This window comes from Austrofundulus limnaeus, unplaced genomic scaffold (assembly GCF_001266775.1).
Source record: "Austrofundulus limnaeus strain Quisiro unplaced genomic scaffold, Austrofundulus_limnaeus-1.0 Scaffold96, whole genome shotgun sequence".
Classification (NCBI taxonomy): Eukaryota; Metazoa; Chordata; class Actinopteri; order Cyprinodontiformes; family Rivulidae; genus Austrofundulus; species Austrofundulus limnaeus.
This window is the reverse complement of record NW_013952498.1, coordinates 921,923-937,272: the sequence shown is the minus strand read 5'-3', so window position 1 is coordinate 937,272 and position 15,350 is coordinate 921,923. Positions and strand designations below refer to the sequence as shown.

The 15,350-nt window shown below is 40.3% G+C and overlaps 1 protein-coding gene across 1 annotated transcript in view; it reads right to left on the bottom strand.

Moving 5' to 3' along the window:
• gucy2ca (guanylate cyclase 2Ca) overlaps positions 1–14,172 on the bottom strand; it is a gene marked incomplete in the record, with an annotated part of 30,682 nt that extends 16,510 nt beyond the window's left edge. Inside the window, 12 exon segments of the mRNA XM_014012907.1 lie at positions 133–214; positions 1,581–1,695; positions 1,774–1,859; positions 2,120–2,261; positions 2,337–2,448; positions 2,582–2,681; positions 5,247–5,365; positions 5,453–5,671; positions 5,752–5,819; positions 6,253–6,365; positions 13,699–13,955; positions 14,162–14,172. Coding sequence (XP_013868361.1) covers positions 133–214; positions 1,581–1,695; positions 1,774–1,859; positions 2,120–2,261; positions 2,337–2,448; positions 2,582–2,681; positions 5,247–5,365; positions 5,453–5,671; positions 5,752–5,819; positions 6,253–6,365; positions 13,699–13,924 — 1,382 coding nt within the window.
• Between the last annotated feature and the right edge of the window lie 1,178 nt (positions 14,173–15,350).

The following is a 15,350-nucleotide window of genomic DNA, read 5'->3' as shown; positions in this document are numbered from 1 at the left end:
GCTTTAACTTTATCTCATTTAGATCCTTCAATTTGAATTAAAACCACATTTTGTTTCTTGTTTTTAGGCGGTCAGTGATAATAAAATGGTAGTGTTGTGGGGATGCATCTGTGAAATATATTTAATCTTTACCTGTAGAAGATGAGAGCTATGGCTGTTACCACGACAACGCTGACACCCAACACGATAACAATTATATCTTGTGTATTTATATCTGGAAGTACACATGAAAAAGCATAATTTAAAAGTTCAAATACACCAATTTATAAAGCCATAAATATTGGTTCTATATATATTTTGTTTTACTTTATATTCCTGCAGCATCTCTTAAAAGGGGCAGTATTATGTATTTTCCAGGCACATACTTCAGTTCTTTACTACAACCAAGTTTCATGAATATGCTGTATATCTCAGAAATAAACTTGATTTTGCATCATAGTCTATCTAAGCGCCTTGAAATTGGCCTTTGTCACTCCTACCGTTTCTGACACTCCCACTACAGCACATCTTCACAACAACGCTTCAGGGGAGGGGTGCTGTGTGGAATGGGAGCTCGGCTGCAGACTGAGCTCCAGGGAGGAGCTTTGTGTAAAGAGGGGGAGCTTTGTAGCAGCAAGTGTTTATGCTACGTTCACAACGAACGCGTTTTGAGCGGCCAAAAAGCGCAAAACGTCTCTCGTTGGACGCATTATTTTCAGACCGAAGAACACACCAGTGCTCAGACCAGAACAAGCGGCAGCAGCGAGGTGTGGGAGGAGCGTGTCCTCGGCGCGTGAAATAAAGATAAAATAAAAGAAAATGGCTTTGATTTATTTACTAAAAAGCAAGCGAACGTTGCGCACAGCAGATAATTAACTCACCAGATGATTTAGAGGCGATTTTGTTTGGTTAGTTTCATCACTCTAGAAGCTGCCAGCTGACGGATTTTTTTATTTTTATTTTTTATTTTTTGGTCCCGAGCAGCTGATCCACATCGGTGCTGACATATCCTGCCAGAAAATCCAACTGCACACTGTCGATTTCAGGTAAAAAATCTCCAGTCCGTCTGTTTCAGTTTTCAGTGGGAGACGCGTCGAGCAGCGAAAAGTTCAGATATTTGAACTCTGGCGGTGGCGGCTTCCGCAGCACCGTATGCGCGGAAAACGCTCTGCGCCCCTTCCGCCTTCCTTGCACACCGCCCAAAACGTACGTGATGCGACGCACGACCCCCAGAGGCACGTCCTCCTATAGACTTTGCATGTGAATCGGCTGCTCCTGCCACTCAAAACACGTTCGGTGTGAACGTAGCAATACAAGTTTTGCAACAATGAGAGTGTTTGTAAATGTAAATGTTTCACCCAGCAATGTTAATGTGTCTCACACCTCTGATTCAAAAACCTCAGATCAGCTGGTGACAGATTATCACTACATCAAACCTTTGAGTCATGACACACATACTGATTGTTTCAGTTYTATGACTGCATAATTGGAGGCTCAGAGGTGTAACAGTGGTAGGTTGACTTCAGCCCTCGCCATGGCGCTCCAGTTCTGGCCTGTCTTGTGACTTTAACCCCACACAATTCAAATTGAACATGTCTTACCTTTYGGTTTTACTGGTTCATCATCAGGAAGCTGATATTTCCAAAACAGGGCAGGGTTTGTTTCAAACCATATGGTTTTATTTTGAGATGTATCAAACAGTAAGAGAGTTTCATACTGTAGAAAAACAGACACAATGCTTTAAAAACATTGTTCATTTTTATATTGGTTTTATTCAATAGACATTAGTCTCACATTGCCGGTCTCAGTTGATGTGTAGATGAAGGAGAAGTTAACGTCTCTGTCGCCGTACTCATCGAGCTCATAGTGGCCTCCCATCCCTGCTCAGATCAAACACAAACACAAACACACACACACACACAACTTTACATGTGAACAGACACTGAATGATTTTTCATTTTCCAGTGAATATTTTACTCAATTTCAGTCAGTTTGTGTCGACATATAATTATTTATTTATGCCACTATTATTGCAAGATTATGGTATAATAAAATTGTCTTGTGATCTCATATGGTTCTTAAGAAGTGTTTAACAAATCATTTTAAGACTTTAGTTTCCCACTTTGCTGCTCACACTCACCATCAAAAGATGTGTTTCCAAATGGGTTGTCACTCGGAGGCACATCTGTTCCTTCGCTGCGTTGCTGGCTGAGCATCCTCTCTCTGAGAACTTTACCAAACAGCAGAGTGCCATCATGATACCCAGCCACGTAGTCATTCATCTGCTTATTGCATCGAAAAATAAAAGTTTTATTTCTGTTTACAAACCTACCATGTCTCTTGTGTTCAAAGCTCACCGTTTCGTTGTATGAAGAGTTTGACCCCTCAGTGTAGTTCCTCCGTGGTAGAGTGACCACCAGAACGTTCTCCATCCCCCGGGCGGAAGTGGAGTTGACATAATACGCTGGGCTAGATTTTAAAAAAAAGTTGAAACCACTTAAAATATGATACTTTACAATCTTCCAAATAGCTCCTGTTTAATTAAAAAGAGGCTTTGTGATTTTAATGTGAAGACAAAACGGTGGCAATGTGTTTGACTTACTTGTAAAGGTCAAGGAGAATAAACAAGGTGTCTGGTTGAATCTGCTGCACCTTCTCTTTTATTGACACAATATCACTGACACCTCCACACAAGATGAAAACTAGAAAGATAATAGGAATTTGAATTAAGTKATACATTGACGTAGTGCTGATGTCTGCCGAAGAGTAACTTCARACTAGATTAGTTCATGGAGAAACTATTAAAGGGCTTGTTGGAGATCACTGTCATCAACCACCATACCAAATTTCATCTAGGAAATGGCTAAAAATGGCTGCGTTATGGTGAGTTCTTTTGTTATGCTATGGCAGCCATCTTGCATTTTGATTTGGACTCATTACATGATCTTTACTTGTACCACCACACCAAATTCATCTTAATTTGTTTTAAAATGGTTGAGTTATTGCAGTTTCAAATTAGCTCTGGTGGCCATCTTGAATTTTAATTTAGCATTCAGAATTTGTTGAAGCTTGATCTCTGGTATTATTGTACCAGTTTGCAGCTTGGTATGTCTAAAAATAGCTTAATTATAGCCTTATTTAATGTTAGCATTAGTGGTTAGCTTAAAYTTGAGATTAGCATTCAGAATGTGTTGGATTAGCTCTCAGCTCTCACTCCACCATATTTCAGCTTCACATGTCTCAAAACTGCTGAGCTATCTGGGTACCATGTTGAATGTTACACCAAGAAGCCATTCTACCCAATAAGAGTGGAAACAGCTTCAGCCAATCAGAAGGCCAGATTGTGACGTTGTTACAGAGAGGGTCAGAGCAGCTGMATAGCACCTCACTTTCAAAATGACCAAACACCTGAAAAGTTTAGTTCAAACAACCGGCTGCTGCATAAAAATTAAAAAAAATCTATGAGGTCTATTGAAATAATTCCTGAACTGTGAGTGAGAAAAGGGCTTGGTTCTTACTCATTGACATTTTTTTAATTTCACAGTGCTTCAGAGATGACATCAGAGATGAAGTTAAAAACAACACTCTATTAATGTCCTGATGCATCTCAGTAATCCAGGTAAAAAATCAAAGGAAAAAAAATTGTATAGGTCCTCTGGACTCTATTAAGGGTATAAACCACGAGTTACAGCCCTTGATTGATGATGTTATTGGTGCCACAGTAAGCTGTGATAGAGCAACAATAGGATGAMAAGCAGGGTTATGGTCACTTTATTTATCAAGGAAATGGAATCAGAAGGATTGGTATAACTCGTAGGAATGCCAGAATATGTTGTGGATATAACAGAGATACAATCATACCAGAAGAATCATTGYCAGATGTAGATTCAGATATTCATGACCTCTTCATCTGCCTTAATTTTTTGATTAAATATAGTAGGGACGACTTCTGGCAAATGTTCTTGCTTGTTCAGTGTGAAGCCAATTGACATGAATGTTAAAGGTTTTCTTAAAAATGTTCACTGCAAAGTCATGTGATGCAAATGGCAGAGTAGCAGCTAGTCGTCTGGGCACCTGCAGCTGAGTATCATTTAAATCTCTTTTTGAACAGAAAAAGAGTGGTCATTGGAAGCCAATGTAGTAGTCTATAAGTAAGAGAATTCCTAGTATTCATAAAAAGCTCAACCTTACGGTGAAGTCCACTAAACTAGTAGTTAATCAGCCCTCACAAGCCATGACCTTCCGGCCATTGCTGAGTTAAGCTGATGCAGACAGATTAATAGAGAGAATAACTGCTKAAGTGCTCAAAGGTGTGGAGGACTCATTTGACAGAAAGATTGACCCAGTGCTGGAGAAGCTCAAGGTCTGCCCATCTATGCAGGATGAAAGGGTTTCAAAAGCTGAGGGCCGTACCTCAAACTCTGAAGATACTGCAAAGATTCACACCACCTGGCTTTCAGAGGTTGACAGTAAACTGGAGGCGAYAATGCAACACACATGTTGTCGGGCTTCTCAAGGGAAGTGAAGATGCTAACCTGTTTGATTTGTTTCAAGACCTGGTTGCCAGAGACTGCAGTTTAGCTTCAAAGGAGGGTCTGTTAAACTAGACTTCTGTTATTGCTCCTTCATAATGACTTCCTTTAMTCCTCTCTCAAACCAATTCATCATGGGTTTCTTGTTATGCCTTTACACCTGATTCAGTGGCTAAATTGCCTCTTCCAAGTTGTGCAAAAGCTTGGCAATCCATGTAGGGGTCTCTGCAGAGTCGTATCTGAAGAGCAGGCATTCTGAAGCAKAAGTAGGCGTTTCTAAGCATAAACACTGATTGGCTAGTTGTATTAGCTCTGTTTTTTGAAAAGTTTGGTTCTTGTCTTTYGTTTTTCTTTCACTTTTGGCTTTGTTCACATGCARAAGGAGCACCATRARCCCTAAAAGATGAAACAGTTCAACAAAGAACCAATCCAGAGGAACTTAACCTTAGTATATGGATGTGGACTATTGAGAAAGCATCAGGACACGCAATGGACTCAAGACRCTAACACCACAATGACAAGCCAACACAACCTCACTATGGAAGTTTTATGCACATCCAAAACCATTGTGGACACTCCACTGCATTCTTAATAGGCCATTTAAGAACCCAGTAAGAGTGTACAAAGAAAATCCATCAGGACTGTTATCTAGTGTGACTATAGCCTTACAGAAGGGGGAAAACGTTCTAACCAATTTCTCCAATAGTTCAAATTAAAAAAATGTCATAAACCCACTGTTGCTGTGTCTATCTGAAGCCACCAGAGCCTGCGACAAGTCAGATTCACCACGTAGCATCTCCCTTTGTGTTTGTGAAGCGAATCTGGCAGAAGGTGCTTCGAATGCATTGATGTACCTGTGGTGAAAAGCAAAAAGCTGATGGTGACAGAGAGCTTGGAATAAAAGCACAGAGCTTACTCAGATTTATTAGTTCTGAGCTCACCAGAAGCAGTCCTCGCTTGCATTGTTTGCCTTCTTGTAGATGTAAAACTTTCTCCAAGCTTGCTTAAAGGGCAAAACTTCATCCTTGAAGGTCAGAAATAAGTCCGAGACTTTTCGAGCTGGAGGCAAAAGACGAGTCAGTTTGGGTTTATAGTCACAYGAGAGGCCGAAGCTCCCAGCGGAGATGATGGGAATGCTGAGGGTCAAGCCAATCACTTCACTGTATGAGAGAAAATGTAGGAAAATTCAAAACTCAGGAGGCTGAAAGTCCTATTTGATGAGAAATAAACTTATACTTACTCCACTAACTGGAAGGTGGCATACGTGCAGGAAGGTCCCAACATGACRCATCCAACTTCATCAATGCTCTGCAAAAAGACGTTAGACTTACAGTCAAAATTACAGAAATTTGTTAAAGAATGGACCATTCAGACTGTTTCACATCCCCATCAGGGCTCAAGTCTAGACCAGACTAGAGTAAAATTAGATTTTTTTATTACCACCCTTGATATTTATAATTGACAATTTTTTTTTCAAACTGAGTTCATTCGAAGAAATGCAATGTACCAGCTGTAAGGTAATGAGGTCAATGGCACTATTTGATGCACAAGAATTAAAAAAAATAATAACTAAAACCTCAAAATGATTTTGATTTGTTGCTGATAAAAGTCACTTGCAAATATTATATGGAGTGGTCTCACATGAAAAATAGCTTATGAGGTCATTCCTGATAGTTCTGATTTAATTTTAATATGCCAACAATTCTTTTTTTAAATTTTAAACACATTTGAGTCGACTCACATGTAACATCTTGAGGATGGCCACRCCTTCACAGGTGCTGCTCGCACAGCCCTGCCTGTTGTACATGGTGGTGTTGAGCCCTTTGTAGTTGGCCGTCAAGCTGAAGTTCAAGCCTTCATGGAGTAAAGAGAAGAGTTGTTATTCTAGAACACGTGTCAAACACAAGGCCTCTCGTGACTCTCATGTGGCCCGCCGGTTGGGGGGGGGGRCTTTTTTTTTTTGTTACTTAACATGAAAATTGTTTCTTTTATCAATGGTAAACTTTAAATATATGATTAAATGTAACAAAATAAATTTAATAAAAATAAATTTAATAAAAATAAATTTAATCAGTTCCTGTCCCTGAGCTGTTGGCTTTAAGTAACTGAGCAATTTAGTTGGATAGCTCAGTATTAATGTCTGAAAATAAGCTGCTTTAAAGTCACCATCAACCATAAACTAAATCTGCCTTTATTTTTAATAATAATTCTGTATTTATTTCAGATTTAGTTAGTCGTACTTAGTTCTTATCAGTGTTTAAAAGAGGACATGTTAAAACACTGTTTAGTCAAAGTTAAACATGAAACGTCAAAGTTCATTACAAGCGACCCTTCGAGGGCCACAATAACGCTCATGTGGCCCTCAGTGAAAATGAGTTTGAATCCAGAAGGTAAATTATTTTTTTATTTATTTAAACTGTTGACGCCTCAGTGTTAAGTTTTGGCTAGGAGAAGAACCCAAATCCAGGTGAAGGTAGGAGTTTTAGTAAGGAAAAATATTTATTTTACAAAAACAAAACAAAAAGCTGTCGAGGCAGCAAAAAACTCAAGAACAAGAACAAGAACAAGAACAAGAACAAGAACAAGAACAAGAACAAGAACAAGAACAAGAACAAGAACAAGAACAAGAACAAGAACAAGAGAGGGCGAAACATAACAGTTGGGTGAAACCAAACAGTGAGCCAGTGAGGGTGTGGAGTAAAAGACCAGTATATATACAAACAGAGGGAATGAGGAAATGAAGAACACCTGGTGGCAGGACTGATTGGGGATGACAGAGCAGGTGAGGATGATTAACTGATAATTGACTAGAAAACAGACTGAGGATAACTGAAGGGTGGAAACGCAGGGAAACACAAAAAAATAAAACACACATCCACACACTCAGGGATAAATGTCTTGATTTTATTTTACTTAAAAGAAAGATAATTTCTTAAATAACATAAGTCTCATTTGAAGAAAAAAATGTAAAATTAATTTTACAGTTTAGGACAATGAAATCTACTGAGGTTTTTCAAACTTGAGTCCCTCCAATGAAGGACACAAGGTTAGAAACACTCAGAACCAGGCAGTGGCCCGAGGAGGTCTTTAAAAAATCCCCCTCTCCACAGAGGTGCCTGTATGCTGTTCTCCTCGGTTCGGCCTCAGCCAAATATGTCTTCTTTTCTGGTTTCAACCACTTTCAGAACCACCTCTGAGGTGGTTCTAAGCATGTGACACTGTATTGCACACATGATTTGACCTCAGAAGACTTCTGCCGGTGGATCAGCTGAGCCAAGGCAAAACTTGCAAACTCTTCCTGCAAACTCTTCCTGGAGAGAGGTGAAGGAGGTGAGCACATACAGTTTGAGCTGGACAGAGCCGTCTGAAATCAGCAGATATCCAAGGAGGTTTTGGACAAACTGTCCGCCCATGGTTACGCAACAACAAACAATGCTGTGACAAAAAAAAGTCAAACTACCAGATGATGAAACCACAATGCCCCCCCCCCTTTTCCCCACACCAGCTGAAGCAGCAGTACCCCATTACCAGAGCACTTCCCCACCAATCCCTGAAAACCTGTTTCCTCCTGGGAGCAGCCCACCTAGCACGTCCTCCACCCCTCCTCCACCCATCTCCTCTACAGTAAGCGTGATTGCCGACCAGGTGAGAAGTCAGTTGCAGAAAGTCCACACTAACAAGTCTCCTGGCTCTGATGGTGTCCTACCCAGGGTGCTTAAGGACTGTTCCACCCAGTTTTGTGGAGTAATGCAACACATCTTCAATATGAATCCGAGTCTCCAGAGAGTCCCAGTGATGTGGAAAACGTCCTGCATTGTTCCGGWACCAAAAACATCACGACCCAAGGACAATGAGGACTACAGGTCATTGGCTCTGACATACCACATTATGAACACCATGGAGAGGCTCATCTTGGAACAGCTCCGCCCCATAGTCCAGCCACTCCTTGACCCCCTTCATTTTGTATATCAGCCTCGCCTAGGAGTAGAGGACACCATCATCTTTCTGCTGAACCGAGTCTATGCCCACCTAGACAAGTCAGCCAGCACTGTGAGAGTCTTGCTCTTCGGCTTCTCCAGTGTGTTCAACACAATCCAGCCTGCTCTCCTGGGGGACAAGCTGAGAGGGATGCAAGTGGATGCCCCCCTCGTGTCCTTGATCCTGGACTACCTGACTGGCAGACCACAGTATGTACGACTACAGAACCGTGTGTCTGAAAGCCTGGTCAGTAACACTGGAGCCCCACAAGGAACTGTCCTCTCTTCATTCCTCTTCACACTCTACACCACAGACCAACTACTGCACAGAGACCTGCCACCTTCATAAGTTTTTCGACGACTCAGCAATAGTTGGATGTATCAGCAGCAGTGATGAGGACAAGTACAGGACAACAGTGAAGGATTTTGATTCCTGGTGTGAGCTGAACCACCTACAGCTCAATGTGGCAAGACAAAAGAACTGGTGGTGGATCTAAGGAGGAACAAGACACCTGTGACCCCTGTGTGTCCATCAGAGGGGTCAGCGTAGACACAGTGGAGGATTATAAATGCCTGGGGGTACACATTGACAATAAACTGGACTGGGTCAAAAACACAGATGTTGCCTACAGGAAAAGGAAAGTCGTCTCTACTTCCTGAGACGTCTGAGGTCCTTTAACATCTCCCAGATGATGCTCAGGACTTTTTATGAGTCTGTGGTGACGAGTGCCATTCTCTATGCTGTTGCATGCTGGGAGAGCAAACTGAGGGTGGCAGATGCCAACAAACTCAACAAACTGATTTGTAAAGCTGGTGATGTGGGAGTAAAGCTGGACTCCCTGACAGCAGTGTCAGAGAGGAGGATGCTGGCAAAGCTGTAGGGAATCATGGACAATGTTTACCATCCTCTCTACAACACAGTAATGAGCACAGAAGTACATTCAGCGAAAGACTCATTCCACCAAAATGCACCACTGAGCGCCACAGGAGGTCATTTCTACCAGTGGCCATCAAACTCTATTACTCCTTCCTAAACATGTGAAACTAGATCATCTGTAAATTTACATTCACATTGATACATCAGTATATTTTCTTACTTTTAGTCTTTATTTGATATTTAATTTACTGTATTTTACCCATGACACTCACCAAATGTGCAATATACCAAACATCATCTCTCGTTCATGCTGTACACATTTTCTTAATATTTCTATTATTTTTATTATACATTGTTTATGTGTACACGTGTGCATTTATTTTGTAATCCTGAGTGTTGATACTTATTTTATTCTAGTGGGCTTACTTCTTTTTTTTTTCACATTTCTCTGATCTGAACTGTTGCAGCTGTAATACCTGTAATTTCCGTCAGGGATCAATAAAGTATTATGATTATGATTATGATGCTGACAATCCACCCACATTCACGCCCACAGAGTGAGGAACACACTGGTATGGAGACACACATACCTAAGCATAATCAAACAGATGTGAACCGAACAGAGTGAGACTTGACAATGGAGACTGGGCTTAATTCAGGCATCACACAGACCGTTGTCATGGAGTCCCATGACTATTTTGTGGTGGTTGAGCTGGTTGTGCCGAGTTAGGACTCCAACCAGTGTACCTAAACTTTTCCTTATCAGGGAGATGAGAGCTTTCCCAAACCTTAGATTTGGTTTGTTAATCAGTTCCCGTGCCTGTCTACAGTCCGTCRGCTCCCTCCAGCGGATTAAGTGTTGACATCTAATCCAGGCCTGTAGGGCAGTCCAACAGACTGTTGTTGAGATACCTACAACAGGCACTGGTCCTTTGAAGTGAGCCTGACTGCAAGCTTTTGCAAGGTAGTCAGCTCTCTTGTTACAATTAATGCCAGTATGTCCTGGTACCCATTTAACAGTAACACTGTTATCTCTCCCCAGTTGGTTGACTGCTTCGCCACACTCCCACTCCAGTAATGACGTGAAGTGTGGCCCTCAGAGAACTTTAATAGCAGCTTGGCTATTTGTTATGTGAGTACTTCTTTCTGTGTACAATGAACGTCTTTGAGAGATACCACACACTGGTGGATTGCATATATCTCAGCTTGAGATACAGTTGCAAAACAACTTGAGATACAGTTGCCAATCAACCTAGTGGGTCATATCTCTCTGTAGCTACATTTACATGGACATAAGTAATTGGATTAAATGGCCATTCGGAATAAAAACACGTCGTGTAAACACCCCATTCGGATTATTCTGACCCGATTCAGCTCGATCCGAATGAATTTGTAATCAGAATGAGAGAGGTGGTTTATGCCAATTGATAATCCGAACAGCGTGCATGTAAACAATCTGATCATCTTATTCTGATTGTGGAAAACTGACCTGACTGTGCATGTCTGCTGACTTTCATCCACCAGTTTCTGCTGTTTTGTGGAGGGAGGGACAGTAGCGCTGTAGTTTTCAGCAGCACAGAACTTTTCCTCACGTTTTCTCATTCAATAAAGGAGGAAGACACACAGCCTGCACTGTTTCGCAAAAAAATAAAAATAAAAAATGTCCGCGTCACCTGCATCTCACCCAGGCCAGGGAGTGCAGTAAYGTCTCCACCATTATTAAAACCTGTCGCAGGTCCATTCTGAGCACTCAGTTTGTTTATGTTCATGACGAAAGTAGAACTATTTTCTGTGGGGGTTTTTTAGGGAAAGTTAGCAAATGCTCATGTCAGTGCTTCTATTCTGAATACAAGCCTGGTGCATGTAAACACTCGTCATGATCGGACTGTGCCCATGTTAACGATACATTCCGATTATTTAATCCGAATACTTTTCAATCCGATCAAAGAATTTTGCGCATGTAAACATAGCCACTATGGTTTGTGCAAAATCAGCACCCCTGTACCTACTGACCCCTTCAGAAGGGATCCATCTGTCAAACTGTAGAAATGATTGGGAGACATGTCCATCAATAGAGAGGTTGTTCCAGGCAGACATCTCTTGTCTTAAAATTTGGCTTAAAGTTATGTAAATATTTTCTGTCTCCAGGTCCTGCAGTTAATGGAACAGCAGCACCTGCCCAGTCCCAGATTCTTGTTTGCCATGAGTCAGATAGGTTTTTCCACCTACCAGGCTGGTGTAACTTTACTTCACTGGATGCAGTCTCCCCTAAGATATGTAAATCTAGTGGAGCCAGGTCCAGTAGGACTTCCATGGCTGTCGTGGATGTTGTTCTGATAGAACTTGTGATGCCCAGGCAGGCCATTCGTTGCACATGGGTGAGCATCACTCTTGCCACCTCAACTTGGACTCAAACCCACCAAACTAAAGCAGCATAGTATAGCATGGGGCGGACTATGGCCGTGTAGATCCATCTGATAACCTTTGGGGTAGCACCCCAAGGACTACCCACAATTCTACGGTACTGGTGTGGGCGCATTGCTGCCTTATTACACTTTTCATTTACATGTCTTTTCTAATTAAGCTTCTTGTCTAGATAGACACCCAAAAGTTTAACAGACTCCAACAAGAAGAGTTCCACTTCCTCCAACTTTGAAAATGAGTACCCCTTCCTCATACATGTCAACCCCTTTGGACATTTAACTGAATCTTTATCCTGAAATATCAGTAATTTTCACAAAAGAATCTGTGTCACTCACAGGAGGGGATTAAAAGTGGATTGTTGGCCTTGGGGAAAGGCAGAATGTGAGGCCACAATAACAGTGCCTGCAGCGCAGAGGAGCTGGCAGAGGTGATGGGGAGAGGAGAACTTATTTTGACTTGTTTCTAGTAGCAGAACGGGTTGGATGATGGTAATTTAACGTTATTTGTTTTTATTGTTTTGTTTTGTTTTTTTTACGTCCTACAGGCAATGAGACATTAATTTGAAGGTGAGTTTTTGAAAAAAAATCCATGAGATTTGAAAAAATCTGTGAGATTTGAGCATGTTCATATACAATACTGTTCGTATACCTGCAAAATGGGGGTGAAATTTGACATAGTTTTAAAATTAAAACTATGTCAAGTTTTATTATGTCTATTTAAATGTCTATGTCTACTACAAGTTTCTTGTCTTCACCATGGGATGGTGGGAAACGTAATTTCGATTGCTTTGCATGTTTGGAACATACGAAGAAATTGACAATAAAGCTGACTTTGACTTTGACTTTGAAGAATCCATGCAACTTGACATGTATGCTTCCTTGGCTAGTGGTAATCATTAAAAACTGTCATAATATAAATTTGATTAGAACAATAATTTGATCCAGACAAAGTCCTACAATATAACAGAGATGATGATATCTCAACAGATTGAGAAGGACAAAAAACATTTAGCATGATGGCAGAAAAAGTCTGCTTTGGAATATTGTGTTTAAGTTTACAGAGCTTATTAGAGGTACAAGGATGCCAGCATCATCAGGGCTTCAGAGCAGTGGAAAGACTAACTTGATCTGTTATCAGGATGTGATCAGAAATATTGTGTACAACTGTGTTTCCCATTTTAGCTTTTAACCCAAACATGACACCTCGACTGTCACTAAATGAAGTCTACAAACATCATCATTTAGTCATTAAATACAAGTATTATAACAAATCAAAGAGCTCTGACATCTACTACAAATATTAGAATCAGAATCAGAACAGGATTCTCAGACTAGGAATTTGCTTTGGTGCAAAGGTGCAATATAAAATGTAACAAATAAAGAAAATACCAAGGATAAAGGAAAAAAAATAAAAATATATATAAAACATATGTACACCAGTTCAATACAGTAATGCAATTGAAGTAGTGCAATTAGATCCAGTGATAAAAATGACCAGAAAACCAATATAGTCAGAGTTGTGCGGTTTAAATTGCAGTGATAAAGTGGCCAAGGCAAAGTTATAGAGTCATGTCACGTGATTCTAAAATATATTATCCATACATAGTCCTATTTTTATTTCTTTAATGTTCTAAAAGGTTAGAGGTCATCTTCAGACTCCATTCTGTTCATGTTTCATTGCCCTGACTCCAGCTTTTGAAATCACCTCTCTTTATGACAATTCTGCTGAATTTGATCTTATCTTTTTACAGTTATTAGCTTTGGTTCCTGAACTGGTTCTCAGGCTCTATGTTTCTTTTAATGACTTGAAATTTTTATGTTTTTGAGTCATTATTGTGTTTTTGAACTGTCATTTTGATTTACCCATTAGTTGGTGTTACGTGTGAGGCCCATCCAGCCATGTTTCATACCGTTTTTGTTGTTTTCCTGGGTGTCCTTTTCAATGGCTTGCCTCACAGCACTCTCCACAAATGGTCGACTCCATTCAAAGGTGTTGTCTTCCAGCAGCACAACGTTCATGGTGAACTTACGGTTAAATTTCAAACATTCGTCCAGCATTTTGTTGCCCAACACCACCATCAGCATTACGCCCAGGTAGAGTAAACTGTGCCAAGTGTGCATCCTGGACATTTCCATTTAGACCTCTGAAAACAGCTTTCTCCTCTTGCTACATGTCAATAAAAATGAAGGTTTAGATAAATAGATGGGAGGAAGCAGTTTTTATATTTGCCCTACAGAACAAATCCTCTTCATTGACGGCAAACGTYCAAAAGCAGAAGAGATCAGAGCTCCTGGGTGACGAAGTAGAAGTTCCCTTGATTTACCGTCCAGCATCCAAATAAGACAAAACAAGCTTTTTATTTAAAATCTTACCTTGAAACACGTTGCAAATACAAAAAGAATATAAAAACTTTTAAAAAGTGCTGTTATAAAGCTTGTTGCTGTTTTATCTACAGCTTAACACCAGTTCTTGTCCACCTCGATACAGACTGCACTACCTGTCTTCGATGGGTTAATGAACAACTGTCAAATGAGAGCAGGACTCAGGCGATAGGAACAAAAACCTCCCACATGTCTGAACAGACACATTATCTAAAAAAAACTTCCTAACATTTAGGTCCATTTTAATGCATTAATAGTTTCATGATTTTATCTCATCACCCCTGTTTCTGTAAAAGTGTTTATGTGTGTGAGAATTAAAAAGCAGCAGATTTGCAAGATACTGATTCAAAAACGGCACAAATTTTGATAATTAGTCATAAGTGAATAACAAATATTCCTGTGCATATCTGAATATGTACAACTTGGATTTAGCCTTTTGCTAATGGTATAATTTGTTCTGGGAACTATTTCTAAGCAGAAGCTGAGGAAATCGTATGTGGTGAAAGAGGCAAAGGTCACAGTTGGCCATAAARGTGAGGGCTTGTGTTGAAGCTGATAAATATTGTCGGCTGTAAAAGCAGGGTGGATTTAGCCTGTAAAACTCTGCTCATAAACCACTGTCACAACGTTTTGAGAAAGTCTTTTTCAATGCAGGCAAACACAAAAATCCAATCAGTGCTTCAGGTAGAAAAGGCCACTGACGTTACTGAGAAGTGCATCAGAATGGTAATTCATAAGTATTATGTCTATGGAAAAAAAGAATGGAATATTCCAACACTATTAGTATTACAGCAAGATAAAGTCAGTAGCATATAGCAACTTGTAAATTCTGCAGTGATTCACTTTCAGAGACTGTGGGGACAGGAGCACAAAGAGTGCTCCCTGCATTCAAAACGGACGACAAAGTAAGAATTTCATTGCTCAGGGAAAACATGTTTTCATCTGTGCATATGACAATAAGCACTTTGAATCTTGAATTTGAATCTTGAATCTTGAAGAGTAAGCAATGTGTAAGTGATGTTAGCAAGGCTAGCTAATGTTAGGAATCTGCCTCTGTACTGTACCAAATCTCTTTACCCAGTCCTCATAAAAATAGATTTTATCTATCTATCTATCTATCTATCTATCTATCTATCTATCTATCTATCTATCTATCTATCTATCTATCTATCTATCTATC